At 62.1% G+C, this 20386-nt stretch overlaps 6 protein-coding genes across 6 annotated transcripts; all 6 read left to right on the plus strand.

Moving 5' to 3' along the window:
- Nucleotides 1-289: 289 nt before the first annotated feature.
- LMJF_22_1020 (hypothetical protein) lies at nt 290-1612 on the plus strand (the record flags this gene model as incomplete). The annotated part of the gene is made up of 1 exon (XM_001683201.1): nt 290-1612. The coding sequence occupies one exon, from the start codon at nt 290-292 to the stop codon at nt 1610-1612; it is 1323 nt and encodes a 440-aa protein (XP_001683253.1).
- Nucleotides 1613-2425: 813 nt separating this feature from the next.
- Nucleotides 2426-6133, plus strand: LMJF_22_1030 (conserved hypothetical protein; the record flags this gene model as incomplete). Its single annotated transcript, XM_001683202.1, has 1 exon — nt 2426-6133. One exon carries the CDS (start codon nt 2426-2428, stop codon nt 6131-6133), a length of 3708 nt encoding a protein of 1235 aa, XP_001683254.1.
- A 1519-nt stretch (nt 6134-7652) lies between these two features.
- On the plus strand, nt 7653-9872 carry LMJF_22_1040 (conserved hypothetical protein; the record flags this gene model as incomplete). The annotated part of the gene is made up of 1 exon (XM_001683203.1): nt 7653-9872. One exon carries the CDS (start codon nt 7653-7655, stop codon nt 9870-9872), a length of 2220 nt encoding a protein of 739 aa, XP_001683255.1.
- A 1369-nt stretch (nt 9873-11241) lies between these two features.
- On the plus strand, nt 11242-14133 carry LMJF_22_1050 (conserved hypothetical protein; the record flags this gene model as incomplete). Its single annotated transcript, XM_001683204.1, has 1 exon — nt 11242-14133. One exon carries the CDS (start codon nt 11242-11244, stop codon nt 14131-14133), a length of 2892 nt encoding a protein of 963 aa, XP_001683256.1.
- Nucleotides 14134-15953: 1820 nt separating this feature from the next.
- Nucleotides 15954-16265, plus strand: LMJF_22_1060 (putative small nuclear ribonucleoprotein; the record flags this gene model as incomplete). The annotated part of the gene is made up of 1 exon (XM_001683205.1): nt 15954-16265. The coding sequence occupies one exon, from the start codon at nt 15954-15956 to the stop codon at nt 16263-16265; it is 312 nt and encodes a 103-aa protein (XP_001683257.1).
- A 1279-nt stretch (nt 16266-17544) lies between these two features.
- LMJF_22_1070 (conserved hypothetical protein) lies at nt 17545-19833 on the plus strand (the record flags this gene model as incomplete). Its single annotated transcript, XM_001683206.1, has 1 exon — nt 17545-19833. The coding sequence occupies one exon, from the start codon at nt 17545-17547 to the stop codon at nt 19831-19833; it is 2289 nt and encodes a 762-aa protein (XP_001683258.1).
- Nucleotides 19834-20386: the final 553 nt, after the last annotated feature.

Raw genomic sequence — 20386 nt, forward strand, 5'->3', positions numbered from 1 at the left:
GCAGAGAGAGAGAGAGAGCGAACATACAAGCACGCGCACGTGCTCCACAGCTGCGAGTATCGGCACCAGCGTCCTCTTTCCCTCACACCCACCCCCTTCAGGAGCGTGCGGTGACGCGCGTGTTGTGCTCTTACTCGTCATTCGCAGCACCCGACGCGCGAGGCGGTGCAGCGACAAGCGGTAGAAGAAGACCGGCGCCAAGAAGCAGCTCCGAAGGAGGCCACCAGATACGTGCCATCCGTAGCGGCTGACGACGGAGAATTTGATGTAGCTGCGGTAGGCGCCCCCTATGAAGTCCCTGACCTCAACGATAACACTCACCCCCATCTCCACCCCCGGCGGCGTTGCAGCGCTGTCCTCCGTAAGCGCGTCGTCTGCGCTGTTAACGTCTCTGTCGCCGCCCAGCCGCACAGTTCCCCTAGGCACGTCAGCGGGACCTCGCGGGCCTCTCATGCGCACGGCCACAATGGAAACCTCGTCGCGCCTATCCCCTCCTCCGTGCCACCACACCGCCGAAAGTCTCAGCAAAGAGTACCTCCGCCCTCCGCCGTCGGAGTCCGAGTCGCATGTCAGCATCAGATTCCCCCACCACCACCACCACCACCTGACGCCAGCCGGGCGCGTTTCCTTGAGCATCAGCCATCGCCGCCGCCGCCGCCGCCGTCCCCCCCCCCCTGCCTTCGCTGACAGGCTCGACGCGCCTGTGTTCTCTTCGATGCAGGTGAGTGCGCCGTGGTCGACAGCCGCGCCGATCACCGGAGGCGGTTTCTCCGCCATCGCCACTAGTAGTGGCAGCACATGCGCTTACGAACACCCTGCGTGGCAACCGCAGCTGCACTCGCAGCGGCAATTCTTTTTCGATCGGAGAGGGGCTAGCAGCACCTGGAGCACGAACCCTGTACAGGCTCTCGACATCGTCGGCGGTAGTTGTAATGCTCTGCCCTACTCGTGCACCGAGCCAAACATGTCTCCCACAGACGCCGAGACGCCACCCGCGATGCTCTCTGTCAGCAGCAGCTATCATGATGCTCCCCTCAGCCAAGTCAACGGAACAAGCTCAGTGTTGGGTAACATCCCAGCACCGCCAGTGCTAACCTGCGTCGCCGTCTTTTCCGGTGGCGAGCAGGAAGTGTTCTGGCGCCGTGCATGCCTCCGCGTGACGTGTGTACCCGTGACCAACACATCGGGACGACACCGCGAGGCAGCAGCAGAAGCATCACGCATCGCGCAACCATCGGTAAGCCTCGAAGAGATCAGAGACAGCGCCTGCAGCAGCAGTTGTAGCGACAGCGACAAGACGGGCTGCGCCAGTGACAAGAAACTTGATCTCGTGTGGCGCTGGCTAGACACACTCGGTATGACTGACGCCGTCGAAGACGTCCTCTCCCCCGGCGCGGGTCGCGTGTTGGTTGTGTGGACGGCGGGTGTCATGTACGAGCAAGGCAGTAGAGGAGGGGGCGCTAGCGATGACGCACAGAAGTCGTCGGCAGCAGGAGCACGACTGGCGAGGCTGCTCGGTGTCAGAGATGGTGGTGGAGAGAGCCGCGACAGCGTCGTCCCTGGTGCACCGTGCGAGGTTGTCTTTGACGGAATGCGTCTGCTACTGGACTGAGTCGCGGCCACTGCGCACGCGAGGGATCGTGGCGGGTGGTGAGGAGCCGGAGGTGAGGCGAGAAAAGGAGGACGAGGTGCGCCATGGTTGCCGTCCTCTCTTGCCCTTCGACGACGAAAAGGGGGGAATAGAAAGGGAGCCTCTCTCCCTCTCCTTCGTCCTTAAGCGGGGCGCCACTCATGGCGCAGCCACAGGCTCGCACACATAACCGCACTTCATGAGCAAGCGCAGAGCCGCTCACCGCAAAGAAGCATCAGATGTCCTGTAAGCAAGGCCTGTATAGGAAGCACCTACCGAAGATCATGGTGCTCTTCGGCGTCCCACCGGCACCCTCTCTCCCCCCCCCATCCTCCACGTTGCGGCAACTCTTCCTGCCGCTAATGCACGTGTGCGTGGATGTGCGCATGCGGTTGCGTCAATGGGCCCGTGTGCCCCCTTCCTCCCTCACTTCCTTGCTCTCTGACATCTTCCTTACTCCACGACTTCGATCGCACATGCACACGCGCGCACACAACATCTTTCCCAAAAACGGATGTGCGAGGCTCCGATCCAAAAAGGAAGCCGTACATTGCGTGAGAGGGGACATGCACCGGTGCACGCGCCCTCTGCCCATCCCGCCCGCATTCAACCTTCTCTGACGCAGCTGCAGCGCTCTCTATACAAATCTGCTGCTGCCCTAGACGTGAGCAAACAACCTTTCTCCTCGAGGCCTGCACATCCATACACGCACGGAGAGCGCACCATACGCCAACATTCTCCAACGCCACCAGCGATACAGCGACGGCAATGCAGGCGAACAAGTATCTACACCCCATGGATGACGAGGTCGATGGGCGCGACATTGCGGCTCTCTTAGCGGAGCTGAAGGATGTCGGCGGCACAGTCACGGGTAGCAGCGACACCGCGAACGCGCGTCCGTACAGTGAGGTCTCGGTGCGCCGCGGTGTTGTTGGCGGGACGAGTGGGCTCAAGGATCCGCAGCGCAGTGCCCATGCGGCACCTAGCCTGCCTCACCGTGTCGGCGCCGGCGAGGGGGGCGCAAGTAGAAACACAACGCCACGCCATCGCCTAAGTGTCGCGAGCCGCCCGGGAAACCGTTCAAGCCCCACTGCCGCCGCATCGAGATCGCTAGCCCCCATCAACTTTTCCACGTACAGCGCAGCCGATACAGGGCTCACAGATGCGCAACTTAGCTCGCAGCGCCTGTCCGCCACGCCGCTTGGTGTGCGACTGACACCCCTGGGCGACAGCAACGGTGCAGCCGCCCCTGCCCCGTTGCCACCACTGCTGTCCTCGTCACCGCGAAAGGCCGCCCTGCCTGCTTCTCCCTCCCGTGCCAACGCCGCTGCGGATGCGGGGGCACCGGAACCGCCGCTGACGTCTCAGTCACCTCTCCCTCCACTGCCCAGCCTAGGAGCTCGCGGCTCGCGAACTGGCGGCAGCAGTGTTACGGGGGTCGGCGGGAATCTGGGCGAAGGGGCCCCCTCGTCCGTTCTCGCTGATGTGCTCCCATGGCCCACGTCAAGTGACGCCTCCGCCGGCGGCAATGAGAACCGACTGTCGAAGGCCGTCCCTGCCGTTTCTGCTGCTGTTGCCGTTGCCACAGCGGTGTCATCGATGCCCGAGGCACCGCGCGAGGTGAACTTTCTGCCGATTATGTGTGCTCGATATCTCCGCCCGGTCGGGCTCACACCAACTGCGCGGTTGGGCCACACCCTCACTCCTGTCACGCCCGACACGATGCTTCTCTTCGGCGGCCTCGATCTCCATGGCGAGGAGACGACGTCGCTCATGGCCTTCAACACGACCACCATTTCCTGGGAGCCTCTCTATACCTTGTCAGAGGCCCCGGTGGCGCGCCACAGTCACGCCGCCTGCGCCTATGATGGGCGGTACCTCGTCATCAGCGGTGGCGTCGCGCAGCACGGCGGTGCAGTGCTGAACGACATGCACGTTTACGACCTGCACACACACCATTGGCGCTGTGTGTGGGACGGGCAGCGGGATGGGTCGGCGGAGAACCGCAACGAACCCGGGCCGCGCTTCGGGCATACGATGGTGCTGCAGGACGATCGGCTTTACCTGTACGGAGGCAAAACAACGAGCGAGTCACGCCAGCGCACACGGCGCGGCTCCGGCACCGGGAACGTGGTAGCCGCGACGACGGCAGCTGCGACACTTGCGAGCGGCTCGGACGTGTATGTTTTCTCGCTGAACAGCTACCGGTGGCGACGGCGAGTGCGGGCAGCAAAGGAGCACCGCCCCTCTCTTCCTGAGCAGGTGGCGGCAGCTCCGAACATAGAGAAGCCAGGCGAAGACGCAAATGCGGAGGGTCAGCAGACAGTGCGCACCCGCCCTGCCACGCGCGCCTACCACGCTGCGTGCATCAGAGGAAACACTATGTACATTAACGGCGGCTCAGGGACGTCGGAGGTGCTCACCGATACGTGGTCCGTGCAGCTGCACACGGGAGAGTGGCACTGCGTGCACCGGGGCGGCACCGCCGACGCCATTCCACGCGAGAAGCACGCCATCTTTGTGTGCGGTGAGGCGCTGTTGCTCGTTGGCGGCTGCAGCGGTGGGAGTTTGAACGAGCGCATCACAGGCAAGTTCACGCATTTTGCCGTGGTGCTGCCGCTGGTCGGCAACGCGGCCGGCGCACCGTGTTGGATTCCGGTGGCGATGGGCAACGTGTCCATTGTGCAGCCGCACAAGAAGAGCTTTGCGGCTGCGCTGACGGGCGGCTTCGTCTACGTTTTCGGCGGTGTGTGTGGGGCGGAGCCGGCAACGAACTCGATGGTGCGCTTTCTGGCAGCTGATGGCTACGTCTCGGAGAACGATCAGGCCGCGGTAGCCACCAGCGGCGGCGACGGAGGTGCTCAGCGGCTTCGACTGAAGCTTCAGCAGTTGCGGGAGCAGCAACGAGGCACACCGTTTGACTGCTACGTGTATGCTGGCACGTACGGCGGCGAAGATGTGGCGTCTGCCGTTGCGCAGCTGCAAGCTCCGTGGGCTGCAGGGGCGGCCAGAGAGGACGGTGGGCTGCAGCAACAGCAGCAGCAGGTGAAGACTGGGGAAGAGGATGTGCCGATAGCTGGTCTGCATCGCGCCATTCTGCATCAGCGTGCGCCGCTCCTCCTCAAGCAGCTCGAGGGTTGTCGCACGGAGCTGTACAGCTGCGGAAGTGGTGGCGCCTTGTCTACCGCCAGAACACCAGGACAGCAGCAGCAGCAGCAGCAGAACCGCACTTCGTCAAGCAGGGGCCGCGATGAGGTGGACGCACTCTTGGAGCAGGTTTCCGAGGGACAGCGTGGCGGGGGTGCAAGGGCAGTCGACTCATCGTCTGCCGGCAAGGATAACACTGCACCGGCAGGCGCCTCGGCTGGCGGGGCAGGCGGGCTGCCCGTATACTTCACGAACGGCACGCCGCGCGTCCCTGGCTTAGCACAGCCGCTCACAGCCGATGCCCTGCAGTGTCTCGTCGACTACGTCTACTGGGGTGGCCTGAAGGCCAAGTACCGCGTGCTGCTGGAGGAGAAGGACGAGGACGGCGGTGACGGTGCCGAGGCGAATGGTAGCCGTCCTGCCGCGAGCGCCAGTGCGAGCAGCTTCACGATCGAGTACCGAGCGCGTTTGGTGCAGACGCTGGAGATCGTCAAGGCAGCCGGTGAGGCCTACGAGCTAGCTCCCCTGGCTGCTCTCTGCGCGAGTCTACTGGCGGGCGATCGGGAGCAGGTGCGGCTGGCACGGCAGCGGAGCACCGAGCAGTTGCGCAGCGACATGGCCGCGCTTCTCAGCGCGCCGTCCATTGGCGCCAACACTACCATGCTAGTCGTGGACCCGCATACACAGGCGCACTCCGCGCATGTGCTGCATGCCTGCATCCTACTGGCTGCTAGCGATCTCTTCACCGAGCTGCTACGGCCGCTCTACCGCACCGTAAGCGGCGGGCCCGTGAGCGGTGGCGCGTTGTCCAACCGTGTGGGCCCACTGGCAGCGAAACTGAGCACGGCAGCAGCCGCCTCGCTGCTTGCGCTCCTCACGAGCTCGTCGAAGAGGACTGTACTCATCGGGCCAGTGCCCTTGCCGCTCTTGGCTGTGCAGCCCATCCTGCGCTACCTCTACACCCAGCAGCTTCACGCGCCGTCCGAGACCGCGTTCGAGGTGATGCTCGGCGCGCATCAGCTAGGCCTCTCAGAGCTGCAGGCGCTCTGCGAGGCCGCCGTTGCTCGAGAGGTGGTGAACTACCAGACCTGCTGCTCCCTCTACCACCTGGCACGCAAGTACCAGGCATCGCTGCTCGAGGAAATCGCGCTCTTGACGGCCGTTTCGGGCTTCGCCACGGTGCGCAGCACCTCTGCCTACCAGCTATTGTCCGATGAAGAGAAGCAGAACATCGACTCCGTGGCAGCGGAGCTGGGCTCGTCGACTTGGGTGCCGCCGCCGCAGCCAATGACGGAGATGAAGTCGAGGGGCACCTACAACCTCCGCTGGGACGCCTCAGCGCCGTCGACACTGTGACAGCGGTGTGCGCAGGCGCGCATGCGCATGAGCACGAAAGGAGGAGGCGGGTTATGTGGTTGTTGGCCATGGCCCGGATTGCCGCGTGCCCGTGCGCGCGGTTAAGCCGGCGTTCCTCTCCGCCCTCTTGTTCTTGTTCTGCGCTCTCCACAGTTCCGTCTCACTCTCGCACAGGTGGTGGTGGTGGTGGTGGGTGTGGTTTGGTGGAAAGAGTTTCGATCGCCCTGGTTTGCCCCCTCCCCTCAAACCTGACTCACCGGCACTGGTTTGAGTTGCATGGGGGCCGTGAAGTGAGTTCATGGGCGCATCTCCGGCCTCCTTCCCCGCCCACACACACACACACACACGCACACGCGTCCGTTGTTGTTTGGGTATATTTGTCTGTGGCACTCGCTGCTGTCTCCTCGCTTCTTTGCTCTTTGTGTTGGGTGCGCCCCCACACCCCTCTTCCCTGTATCCATCGCCGCCGCTTGTCTCTTATCCGTTGTTCGCCCCCCACCCACCCCCTGCTCGAGCGTCGAAGGAGGGAGGGAGGGGAAAGCCCCTCGTGTCTTCTTGTGCCTGTGATGTACTCGCAAGGGAGCAGATGCCCTGTACGTGTGTCTCAACGTGGTGGTGTTGGTGTTAAATTCTCCGCTCCTCTCCTCCCCACACTTTTACCATCATCTCCCTCCCTCCCTCCCCTCCCCCCCTTCTACTCGCCAGTCTTTCGTGTCAGTGCTATTCATGATGTACATGCGCCGCATTGTTCCATGCCCCTCTCCCCCCCCCTTCCCTTCTCTTTATCATCATCCTCTTGCTCTCCCCTTGTGTTGTTTGGCTCACTGCTACCCTCCTCCCAATAACGGGAACAGTCCGTCCGTGATGGCGACACACACACACACACGCACGTAGAGACGCAACGCACTCACTGACCTGCGCCTGAACATCTCCTCTGTGTATGTGTATGCCCAGCCCTCTCTCCTCCATCTCCTTCCCTCCCTACGCCCTTTTTCTGCCTTTCACATACAGGATTGCCCGCACTGAGAGCCATGACCACGTCGCTCGTAGAACTGTCAACAGGAACCGAATAGAACCTTCACGCACCGTTGTAGACGGACTTTACCTCCCTCCCGTCCTCTAACCTCTCCGCCTTCTCGGCGGCCCACCCAAGCCTCTCCTGTACCGCGGATGGCGTGACGTGTTCGTCTACTCCCCCCCCCTCCTTCCCCTCCAACAAAAAAATGAGTTGATTTGTCGTTGCACACAGCTGGCACCTCCGCTGCATCCGTATCGCGGCTGCTTGTTGGAACATCCTTGTGTGTGTGTGTGTGTGTGTGTGTGTGTGCGCGCGCACGCGCGCGTCCGCGTCTCTTCTTTGCTAGTCGTCAACGGCTGCTGAGTAGAGGAGGAACGGAGCGGCGTCAGACGATGCGCTTGGTCCTCCTCGGACTTCTCTCGGCCTTCTGCTTTTGTGCCTACCGCCCTGCTTGCCTACGTCACCGTCCCCTTTCTCCGCCTTACCCCCCTGTGCCACATCATGCGCACCTACGCGCACACAGCGGCACTGTGCCATCCGCGAGACGTGAAGCGGCCCGTCGTTCTACGCCGCTTATTTATTACACACTCTTCACGCTGTTTTCAGTGGTGCCCCTCCACCTACCTACCTACCTACCTACCTACCCCCCCCCGCCCCGACCTCAACCCCACACTCTCGGGCATCATGTACAAGCATAGTGGCGTGTTGCGTGAGGTGCGGAGTGGCATCAGCGTCGGTCGGCTGCGCCTCGCCGAGCAGTTCAGCACGATGGAAGGCTGGCAGCGCCTTCAGGACTCGCGCTTCGATCAGTACGTCAAGGAGACGCGGCGGAAGCAGTCCTTCGACGCGTTCGACCAGCGGGTGGAGCGCGCCTTTCGCGTTGCGGCGAAGTTGCACAAGGCAGAGGTCGTGAATGCCTTCAAGCGCAAGGCGAAGAGCAGCAGCGAAGGCAAGTGGACGGCCGCCGTCACGTTGGAGGTGAAGTCAGCCGTGGAGGCGCGGTTGCGCTGGCTGAGAGACGTGTGGTCGCAGATCGACGCAGACTACCGTAGCAGCAATGCAGAGAGGCAAGCGAAGGCGTCACGTGAGATATCTGACGCGCTGCGTGGCGAGCCCGGGGCGTACATGCAGTGGGTCTACGAGCGCCAGCGCGAGGATCGGTTTGCCGGTCCGAAGGAGAAGGCCGCGCGCGAAGCAGAGCTGAGCGCCGCGGAGCTGCCCGAGGTCACAGATGAGGAAGCAAACCGCTACCACAACCTTTCCTTGCGCATGGCTGATATTGAGCACAACGTGAAGAATCGTTTCGGCGTTGCTGGTCAGCAACACTGGGCGGAGCTGCAGGCCGCCAAAGACGAGGCGTACGGGCAAAAGCTGGACACGGCAGCCAAGCTGTATGAGAAGCTTCTGGACCAGAGTGCGCGGTTCGACGAGAGCCGGCGGACGGCGCTGCTACGGAGTAACGTAGAACGTGTACACCAAGCACAGGTTCGGTTCAAGGCGTCAATGGAGATGGAGAAGGAGCGCGAGCGTCTTGTCGAGGCGCACGAGGCCATGCGAGAGGAGCGCAAGCAGCAGGCCAAGGCGGTGCGCATCGCCATCCTCCAAGAGGCGGCCGAACTGCGCCGCAGTGGGGCCACAGCAGAGGAGGTCAACCAGCTCGCTCGGCAGCGGCAACTGGAAGCACACGCGCGCCGGCAGGCGGAATACCAGCTGCAGGAGCGCGAGCTGCTTCAGCAGAAGAAGGCGCACTATCTTGACTTGATCGAGAAGTTTAAGGATGAGGTGGAGATGCGGGAGGGGCAGGAGATGCTCCAGCAACAGGAGTCTGGCCGGCGCTCGCAGCGCAGCCACGGTGCCGTCGAGTCGAGTGGTGCGCCGAAGCTTAACGCGTTCGGCTTCATGGACGCGGACCGGCTTGACGACCCTGCCGCGTCGCAGCTAGCTGCAAGCGGTGCCACGGGGCACTCAACCACCCTTCAAGGAAGCTCGGCTGACCGGGCCGCCGCAGCCTCCGCCTCCGCACCGAGCTTGTCCGCAGCACAGCAATCCCGCAAGAAGGCGCTGTGGGATGTTATTGAGAAAGACCGGTATGAGGACCCGTTCATGACGATCCACCAAGCTCGCCTCGACGCCGCTGCGACGTATGACACGCTGTATGCGAAGCACCTCGCCCCGACTTTGGCTCAAGGCAAGAAGTACACGAAGCAGGGCTTAGGCGAGCTCGCGGCTGGAGGCGACATGGACCGGCACGTGTTCAAGGCCGCAGCGCGGACAATGCGCCCGTACCAGTGGGGCCTTTCCTCCAGCGTCGTGCATGATGTTGACGGCGACGGCAGCAACGACTACTTCGTAGGCCTTAACTGGCACGTGCAGAACCCTGAGACGGGCGACATTGATTGGCGGTACGAAAAGAAGGCGGGCGGCGCCGTCTTCCGCGGTCCGCTGCTGTATGGCATGGGCGCCAAACGCGAATCTGGCGAGCCCGGCAGCGCCACAATGGACCCGTCAACGGCGACGGTGCGGCGCTTCTCGCCGCTAGCGACAACGTCATCGAGATCTGCCTCAAAGGCGGCACTTCCCTCGCCGGCCCGGCAAGCCGGCTCCACAGCCTCGCCTTCGGCGGCGCGCCGCCGTCGTGCAGACGGATCAATGAACCGACGCGTCACCCATAGCACAAGCGTTGTCGCAGCGCCGTCCCTTCCGAGCTGGCGGAGCAGCTAAGTGGCGTCCGTGTGTATGCATATGTGAGGCTGGGTGCTGTTCAAGTCTTCCCCCTTCCCGTTCTTCTTCGCTGCTGTTGGGCCTGCTCGCAGTGTGGTCACGTATAGCTATTCTCAGCACCGTCGACGCATTCACGCGCGCGCCCCATCCCTGTCACCAGGCCGTCACGATATCGTGCCCGCTAGTAGCGTTTTAAGTTGTGTCGTTCGCTTCGTTGCCGTCGTTCGCGAGTAAGTCGTGTTTAGTTGGTTCACAGAGCCTTCTCCCTGCGCTTGGCGCGTGTGCGTGTGCGTGCGCGTGCGCGTGGTCGAATGCCCCACCTTACGTCCTCCTCCGCCTCTCTCTCTCTCGCATTGCTCGCACGCGATGCACGTGCACGCCGGTGTTGGGTACCGTCCACTCGGCACGGCACACACACAGACACAAGGAGAGGGAGAGAGACAGCAGGAAAAAAAAGGCACAAGCAAAGTAATGCAAGCGCAGACGGGCATGCGTGCCGCCCACCGTGCCAGCATCAGGGGATGCGCGCAAAGCAGGCGGCACCCCCCCACACACACACACTCCTCCTCGCCATACCTTCAACCCTCTGAACTTCCAGAAGAGCAGGGGGAAGGGGGGGGGGGGGCAGTGGGCGAGGAGTGGTGGTGCGCAGTAGGCCTCCTCAGCTCCAGCCCCTCCGTTCTCATCCTCATTCGTATCCGCTGAAGCCCTTGGATGCCGTGAGTCGACTCCCTTCTCTTCTCCTCCTCCTTCTGTCGCTCTGTTGACCACGCGCCACCTGCGCATACGGTGGCGAACGCCTTTTTCCTCTCTCTCCCACACGCACGCGTACGCGCTGGCGGCGGCGGGGGAGCGGGGCGGGTACGCGTCCGACAATGGCAGCTTCTGTTGCTTTGCGGTGTGCTCTTGTTGGCGCTTGTCGCTTACCTTCTTTCGCTTGGTGCGTCTGAGTTGGTCGGTCGGTCGGCCTGGATTCCAGGCTCTCGGCAGCGCTGCCCGCCACACCCATCCCTTGGTACTCTTGTTCCTAGGCTCTTTTCGCTGTCCCTTGTACGTATAAGTGTCCTTCGCGGTTCTCCGCGCCACGCTCACTTCCACGCGCCGCCCTCATTTTTTTCTTTTTCGCTCGCTCACGCGCACGCACACGAGCGTTCTTCTATCTTCATCGCTGCTTCCTCCGTGCATCTCCCACGTCCCTCCACCATTCACCAGTCAGGCCACCGCCCCCACCCTCCTCACCGCCTGCACTGCCGCCCCGACATCAGCTCGGCTTTTCGATCTCTCTCCTTCCCTCGCCGCCCCACCCACCCCCTCCCCGGCATCCGCGCACATATACAAGAGCGATCGAAAGAGAGACGGCGCAACGACCATGCCCACCGCCAAGCCTGCGGCTCGCTCCGAACGACTCAAGGAGGGGCTGGGCATCGCACCAGGCGCTGTCGGCGTCAACCCCACGCCAACCACCTCCTCCAATGCCAACGGAGATTGCAGAAGTATCAGCGCTAGCATCAACAACAACGGGTCTGCAAGGCGCAGTGATCGGGACGGCGTCCGTGGCTTCGGCTTGGTCGACAACCGCGACAGCGCAACTGTGCCAACCTTGCATGCAAGGAACGTGAGTGCGCCCGACGACGCCCCCACGAGCTCCTCGAACCGCCTGCTCGACTCGAGTGTGCCCGTAGACCAGGAGACGGTCTACTGCAACCTTTGGCTCTTTATTTGGCTCAAGACCATCGGCTCCTTCGACTCGGGTGCCTTCAGCGCTGCCCTCGGTGCCCCCAACGGCATCAGCGAGACCTGGGACCTAAGCACGAAGCTGCAAGGCGCGCTGACCTCGAGCGTGTTCCTCGGGAACGTGTTGGGGTGTCCGCTGGCCGGGCATCTCTTCTCCCGCTACGACGAGAAGCGCGTCTTGTGCACCGCCCTCATCGCACACACGGTGTTCACGTTTCTCTACGCCGCCTTCCCCATCTACGGCGTGGCCCTGCTGAACCGCTTCTTTATCGGCGTCAGCCTCTCCTTTATCGTCGTGTACACGCCTGTCTGGGTGGACGAGTTTGCGCCAAAGAACCGGCAGAGCGTATGGATGGCGTCACACAACGCCGGCGTGCCGCTAGGCATCATGCTTGGCTACCTCCTCGCCGCCGGCCTGCCGGCCTTCACGAGCTCCATCAGCTGGTCCTGGTCGTTCTACATTAAATGCGTGCTCATGGTGCCGACAGTCGTGTACGTGGCACGCTCAGATGCGCGCACCATCAACACGCGCAAGGCAAGCGGTGGTGGCGGCGACAGCAAGGGCTACGATGACGGTGGCGACGGTGACCACGCTGGCGACACCGGTGCCGTCAGCGCTTGTGTGGTAAGTGGGGAAGGCCCGAATGGTGTAGCAAGTGCGATGTTCGCCTCACCGCCGGTGGCAGTGGTGAACGCGAGAGCGTCTGCCTCGGCCGGCACCTTGCGGTCGACCAGTGGGGAGGCGAGTATGACGCAGCCGCTACGCAAGCTGGCAGATCATGCCTTAGCGACGATTCGGAGCCTCTACTCTTCCATGGCACCGCTTTTCTCGAACGTGGTGTACATGTGCAGCGTCGTGTCGCTCACTAGCCTGTACTTTGTCGCGACGGGGCTGCAGAACTTCGTGACGCAGTATCTTCGCGAGCCGCCGTTCAACGCCTCGATGGCCATCATCATGGTCGGCTTCGGCACCGCCGTCGTTTTGGCACCAGTGTGCGGCGTCATCGCCGGCGGCATCCTGCTCGACCGCATCGGCGGCTACAAGCACAACCTCCGCCGCGTCGCCTTCTTTGTTTTGGCCTGGGGTGCGTGTGCGGTGCTCTTCTCAGTCATCTGCATCTTCGTGCACACGACACGCGACTTTCTGCTTGTCATGTCCGTCGTGCTGTTCTGTGGCGGGGCCATCGTCCCCCCTGGTGCCGGACTTACGATGGCGTCCCTGCCAGACCACCTTCGCTCCATCGGCGCGGCCTTCTCGCAAACCATCTACAATCTACTCGGTAACTTTAGTGGACCGCTCGTGTGCGGCTGGGTGGCTGACGCGACGGGGAGTCTGCGCTACGGTATCATCACGCTGCTTCTGTCCAGCGTGCTGGGTGTCGTGCCCGTCATAGGCATCGCGCGCTTCGCCTTCTACGGTGGTGGAAGCGGGATCGGTTCAGCGATGAATGCACTGATCGGCAGTAGCGGTGACGACGGCACAGGCGTCGCGACAGAGGTAGTGGCTCAGGATGAAGATGATGAGGTGCTCGAGAGGCAGGGGAACGGAGTAGTAGCGGCGAAGGAAGACGTGGTGGCGGCCGCGGTGCTCGGCAGACATGTCTACGACCGCGACGGCGCGAAGGTGCTCGCAGATGCGATGACGATGCAGAATGGCAAGCTCACCGCACCACCGGCGACAGCGTCTATGCGGAGCGGCGCCGCTGGGTCGACTGTGGAGGTGCAGATCAAATCACCACTGCAGGTGTACCAGTCGCTCGCAGCGGTGCGCTGTATGTCGAGCGAAAGTGGAAGAGGTACGGCCAGCAACGAAAAAGCGACCGCCCCGCTGCCGTTACGAAGCAACTTGCACTCGCTGACATCGCCGGCGCTGCCTGCCCGCCCTTTCCGCACCCCATCCACACCCGCAGCCGTCTCACCAGCGGCAGTGGTGCTGCCGCTGGTGACGCCGCCTACGCAACCTTCTCGCATTGCTGCCGCAGGGCCCACCGGCGACATGTCGGGGCTGCTACGCGGGCCAGGAACCGCACGGCTTGTGACGCCGGCCAGGGCCCCCTTGTCGACGAGGGCGACCGCTGAGCTCCCTGCCGCCTTATCTCTCAACTGTGCGGGGCATCGCGGCGAACAGCAGAAGGCGGACTTGGTGCTGATGAACCTCGAGGTGGAAGCGGTGAGAGTCATGTCACTTCCCAACCAGCAGGCGTTCGGGATCGATCTGGTGCGGGCGTGGCTGAACAACGAAGTGCAAGAGCCGAACTTGCCCCCGCGCTCCTCCTCCAGAAGCCTGTCGCGCAGCATCGGTGAGGCTGGCGTGGCGCACCCGCCGCACATGGAGCTCCTGCCCACCCCCATCGCCAACAGCAGTTTGGAAAGTCTCGGAAGTGCCGGTGCCGCTGCGCTGACTCCACCCCATCACTGCAGAACGCTCTTGCAACGGCACTGCATCAATGTCGAACACGTAGCAGAGGAGGCAGGCGTGAGACAAACCCATACGCGCACACATGCAGGTGGGCACGCGCACGTGTAGGCTCTGCTGCGTCTCTCCCTCTCGCTCGCTCTCTGCTTCTTTCACCCTCATTGTTGCGACACAGGGGTGGGAGACGGGGGGACGGGTATAGTGCTTTCCTCACAAGACAGGCACAAGTAATGGCCTCGTTACTCTATCCTTTGTTTTTTGTGTATTTCTGTCCCTGATCACCCCTTCACTGCCGGTTATAAGGCTGTCTTGCGTCGGATGCATATGTGTGTGTGTGTGTGTGTAAAGAGCGTAGAGCCACCTGGTGTGCTGCCTCTGCCTCGCCGCGCGTTGTGTTTGTTCTGTGCATCTTTGTATAACGGAGCTCGTGGCCGACGGCCCCCGTTGAGCGACCGTCCCTCTCCTCGCTCTCTCTTGGACACTCCCGGCGCCGTTGTTGCGCTCCTTCCGTCCTTCTCTTGTACTGTCTCTTCACTCACCCCCAACCGTTTTCGTCATCTTGTGTGGTTAGGTCTGTCTTGTCGCTCCCTCGCTCTCCCTCTCCCTCTCTCCCTCTTGATGACCAGGTGGCACCTCATGATCACCCCCGCGTATAGACGGATACGCACGTACTCGGCTGGGCATCGCCTCCGCCTCCCTTCCCTTTCCGCTCTTCTCGTGTTGTAGTTTTTCGAGTATCACACCTGTGTTGTGCGTGTGCGTATGTGTGTGTGTGTGTGTGTGTGTGTGTGAGGATAGGCTTGCTCGGCGACATTATGACTCACCTCTCCCCCTCTCGATCCCCTTCCCCCCCCCGAAGTGGTAGTGTTGTTCGCGCAGCGAGGGAAAGGGGGCAGCTTCATCCTCCTCTCATTATTCTTGTTGTGGTTCCGACTGCGATGGCGTCGATGGGAAAAAGGGCTCCGATACACACACACACACACACACGCACGCACGCATGCGATCTCGACTTCTCCCTTTGGTGCAGAGGAGCGGCTGCAGAAAAAACACCGCCGCTCAGCAAAGTCCATCACAATGGAACCGAAGGAGGAGAGAGAGAGAGGTAAACGCCTAAGCCGTCGCGCAACAAGGGTTTGGATCGAGGGAGGTGCGCAGCGCTTCCATTCTTCACATTCTTGCGCCCCTCGCTCTTCCTCTCGTGTGTGTGCGTGTGTGTAGGTCGTCAACACAGTTGTTGGATTGGGCGAGTGTTCTTTTTGAGCGCATCTCCACCTGTAAGTCGACGCACGTCATGGCACGCTGTGGCGATGGTGGGACTCGTGCACAGACATCGCCGTCAGGCAAAGGGCGGGGAACATTAAGAAGCGACATGACCACCGCCACCACCACCACCCGACGTCGCCATCCTGGTAGCGCACCCGCTCCGTGTCAGCGCATGTGTGCACATGGGCAACTTTACCAGCATTCGTCTCCTCATGTCAACGATCGCCCCGGCTACGACTCCTTCCTCTCTCGCCTGCTCTGCATCCACTTGTTCTATTCCATTGCACCCTCCCCCCTCCCCCTTGTCGGCGCGTGCGCCTGCAGTGGAGCCCTCCCTCTGCTCCGTCCATAAGCCAGCACAAGCACACACGCGCCGAGTCCGTAGTAGTGGCACTGTCTCTTCCCTTTTCGTGCGCGGTCGCTCTGTCTTTCTTCCCGCGCTTTCAGGGAACGTGCAGCTGACCCAGCACAGCCCTCGCCGCTCACTTCGCCGAGCTGTCGTGGTTCGCGGAACGCTTGCCGACGAACGCGTCGAGTCGCTGTCGGCTCACGTACGTGTGCACCTTCGTACCCCCACTCCCAGCCCTTCCCTCCCCTCCCCTCCCCCCCCGCACACACACGAAAACGAAAAACGAAAGAAACAAACGCCAAGCATATACAGGCGCGAGATGGCGTCTGTGTCACCGTCTGAAACAGGCGGCACGCTCATCACGTTCCTGCAGCAGCTGCGCGGTACCCTGGTCGAGATTGAGCTGAAAAACGCCTCCATCGTCTCAGGCGAAATCGCCTACGTTGACGCCAATATGAACACGTACATGTCACACGCAAAGATTACCAGCAAAGGCAAGAACCCTGTGGAGGTGGAGGAGTACATGGTGCGCGGTAGCACCATCCGCTACATCATTATGCCGGAGAGCCTGAACACGTACGATATTCTGAAGCAGGCGTCGACAAAGAAGAACGGCGCATCGAAGAAGTAGACCGCGGTGTCGCTGACGAGGGTGGAGAGGTGCGCGCACGTTCGGGCGAGTGATCGGGGAATCGAGGTCTTCTGTTGAGCGAGAGGGGCACACAAAGCCCGAAGGAAGGAAAGAGAGAGAGAGAGAGTTACACGTGCCCACGATTCGGCGGAGCTGCCAAGAGACGCCGCTGACCGCTCGGGGCTACATGTCGAAAGGCGTCTCCCGCTGATGCCGTACATGAGCGAGTGTATAGAGGAGACGAGAAGGGGAGAAGGGAGGGGAGGCACTCGAGCCGATGGCTGCAGGATGGGCTGACCTCGCTCACACGAAACGCGCATAGCTTCGTCCCGTCTTCGCCAGTACTCTTCCGTTCGCCCCCCTCCCCTCCTCCGTCGCGGCAGTCATCGGAGACACACGCACAGCGGCATTCCGTGTCGCTTGTGACCCGTGCATAAAGATGCTCCAGGTAAACGCGGCTTCTGACTAAAGGAAGGAGGAGGACGACGAGGAGGAGGGGGGGGACAAGGCTCTGATCTGGATGCCGCCCGCGTGTCCGGTTCTGTTGGTGTTTTGATGCGTAAACATTGTACATGTATGTGTCTACGCATCGGTGTATGTCCAGTCGTGGCGTGCGTGCGCTTCTCTTGTGTAACTTGCGCGCACCTAAATCACAACGCGAAAACGACGACGTAGAGGTGAAACGACGCAGCCCAGAAACGAAAATAGAGAACGACGAAAGAGACCGCTGTTGCTGCCGCTGCTGCTTTATATATATGTGTGTGTGTGCGTGTCTTTGTCTTCGCACTACGCTGGCTGCGTCGCCTCGTCACCTGCCCGGCCCTTCGCTCGCCCTTTTTTTCTGTTTCTTCGCTGAACGAAAGGAGAGGGCAAGCGGGCGGGCGGGCGGGGACACTTTTCCACGACGCCTGTTGATTTGCATTGGCGACACGGCGCATGCGATGAGTCACCGTCTTCTAGGCAGCCCACCAGCTCAGCTGCGCATTCGCATCCTCTCACTCGTTTGCCTTGAGTTTTCTGCATTCCCTTCTCTGCTCTCATGCTCACTGTTCATCTTCCTCGACATGTGTCGGATTGTCACGTGCCCTCGCGTGCCCCACCACCACCCTCCCTCTCCTCGCACGCTCAGAAGAACGAGTGCACACATCTACGCCTGCACTTCTTCAGGTTTATGTCCCCCTGCCGTCTTGGCCCTGCCGAGCCGTGCCAGCAACGCGGAACGAGAAGGCTGAGGTAGGAACCGAAAGAATAGTGCCACGAACTAGATCAAGGTGCGCGTATGGTGTTGCGGACGACGACGACCACCACGCCGCTGCCGACGCAGCAGCAGCGTCACCCGTCACAGCAGAGCTACTTCCATGCGAACGTGACGGCGCTGCGGAGCCTGCAGCACCGGATGCAGCTGCGGGCAGAAGCGGCGCAGGTGCTGCACACTGATCCATCATCTCCTTCGCTCGGTAAAAGTGGCTCATCAGCGTCCCCAGCACAGCACCGCCACTGCCAATGCGGCGCTGCTCGTCCTGCGGCATTGTCTTCCTCTCCAAAGCCGACCGTAACACAAACAACACCAGCAGGCCCTGGCGCGCCCTTCTCTCATTGGTCACCACAGCTGCACGCGGCTGTTTTACGAGTCGCAGACTTGGGTGAGGTGGATATCACCGCCGGGGCGTGCTGCACGGCGCGGGGAACGACGCGGCGAACAGCAACGGCGCAACTGCCAGAGATGAGCCACCTTGGCAGTGTAGTCGGTAACGGAGAAGGCGTGCCAGCTGCAGGAAGCTCGTCAGGGGGGTGCGGCGCCTGCACATGTCGAGGCTGCGGCTGTCTCGACGGGCCCAACGCGAGTAGGGACGAACAGCAGTGCCGCAATCACCGCCGACATCGTAGCAGTCATCGCAAGCGGCACGGCCGCAGCAGCAGCAGAAGGCGCCGTGATGGCTCGGCCGGCTCCTGCCCGCCTTCTTCTCCCGGTCCGTCCAAGTCCCCCACCGCAACAACGGCTCGGCTGCCAAGCGCCGTTTCACTCCTTGCGACGGCTTCCAACGCGTCACCAGTTGCGTCTCCGTTTCGTGACCAGGAAGTGCTGGAGCGCATCATGGCCAAGTACCGCACCCCTCCAACACCGCCCACGGAGTCAGCACAACAGCAGCCGCTGCATATCTTCCTCCATTGCGAATGTGAAAAGACGGGAGCAGCGCCTGGTGTCACAGCATTGACGGGGACTTCTGCCTCAGCAGCCGCAGCAGTGGCACCAGGGCTGGCAGCGAAGACAGCGACAGCCTCCACTCCTGCCTCACCCCCGCCACCAGCCGCATCCGCCCCTCCACCACCACCAGCCGCATCCGTCCCTCCGCCACCACCAGCCGCATCTGTCCCTCCGCCACCACCAGCCGTGTCCGTTCCGCCACCACCACGAGCCATGTCTATCCCCCTACCGCCACCAGCCGCATCCATCCCTCCGCCACTACCAGCCGTGTCCGTCCCACCACCACCACCAGCCGCATCCGTCCCTCCGCCACTACCAGCCGTGTCCGTCCCACCACCACCGCGGAGCGCGTCTGCGCTTAAAACCCCGCCGGCGATCGCCGGCGCACGGTCGAGGTCGCGGTCTCCTACTGCGCCGACCCACTCCGCGATAGACAAGGAGCGGCAGATGCTGCTGGAGAAGGCTGACAAATACGTCTGGCAACTCGAACAGGAGGTGCAGCACCGCGCCCTTCATTATAACGTCGTGCTGCAGCAGCTAGCGGAGGAGGAAGCACGCAGCGCAGCGCTACGCCACGACCGCGACGCACTCCTGGCACTTAATGGCGGCCTGCAAGCCTCTCTGGACTACACTCGAGGTAGCAGCAACTCACGGAGGCGATACCGGCACGGACACTCTACCTCCTCCTCCTCTACGTCAACTTGTGAAGCGACGGCAATGCCATCGCCTCAGGGTGTAATTGAATCAAACAAAAAAAGTCTGCCACCGTCACAGCAACAGCAGCAGCAGTCGGTGCGTCGTCTCCCACCAGCGGTTGAATCTGTCTACGCCTCTCTGCAGACCCCCGCGGATGGTGCTGCAGCAGCAGCACCATCGGCAGCGCCGTCAACATCTACCACCTCTGTGCCAGCACCCACCGCAACTGCGGCAGCAGAAGGTCGTGCGAGCGCCACACAAGAAGTGCTCCGACACGTACTGCTTGAACGTGAAGCGGCACTGCAGTCTTCGCCGCGGCCCAGACCAGCGACAGTGGTGGTGGGCACGACAAACAGCGTGCCTCACCATGGCTACTCCGACGAACTGCGCCGCTACGTGGACCGCCTTTATCAGGAGGCGGAGGCTGGTGCCGCGCATGTGCGTCAGGCAATTCTGCCCACCGTGATTCCGACGGGTGCCGCCGCAGCGGTATCGTCCCTCGCGCCCTCACCTCAGCTGCCAGCCTACCAGCTGCAGCAGAGGCAACGCCAGTCGGAGCTAGAGCAGCTCCGGGCAGAGGTAGCGGTAGAGGGAGAGCGCATGAGGGCCGATACACAGCGGTGGCGCGCCTACCTTCAGCAACAGCAGCAACAGCAACGGCTTTGAAATTCCTCTCCTCCGACGGCGCACACACCTCTCTCGCTGATGGGCTGATCCCTTCGTCTCGCCTGCCTCGCCTGCTTTGAATGCATCTTGCGCTGTACGCAAACTCGAAGCACTGCCGCACATGCATAATCCTCTTCTCCCTCACCACCCGCGCTCAGCTTCGCCTTTTCTCAGGGGTGGCATAGATGATAGACGGGCGCGCCCCCTTCTCGCTCTCGTCCCTTCGCTTCTCGCCCGCGCTCAGTGATCCGCCGCCGCCGCCCCCCCCTTCCCTCCCTTCTTTAGCTTTTGTTAAGCGACAGCAGGAGCGATGGCAGTATGGCGTGCGGATATGTAGCGCCATACACATAGATATACATATATATACATATATGTTTGCATGTACACGTGTACACACTCACACGCACACACACATATGTATATATATATATGTGTGTGTGTGTGTGTGCCTGTGCACTTTCTTCTGCGTTTCCCAGATAGTGTTATCCACGAGTGCCGTTGGCGGGCACATGGAAAGAGTGCGGAGTGGGGCACGACAGGGGGAGGGAGAAAA

This window comes from Leishmania major, chromosome 22 (genome assembly GCF_000002725.2).
Source record: "Leishmania major strain Friedlin complete genome, chromosome 22".
Taxonomy (NCBI): Eukaryota; Euglenozoa; class Kinetoplastea; order Trypanosomatida; family Trypanosomatidae; genus Leishmania; species Leishmania major.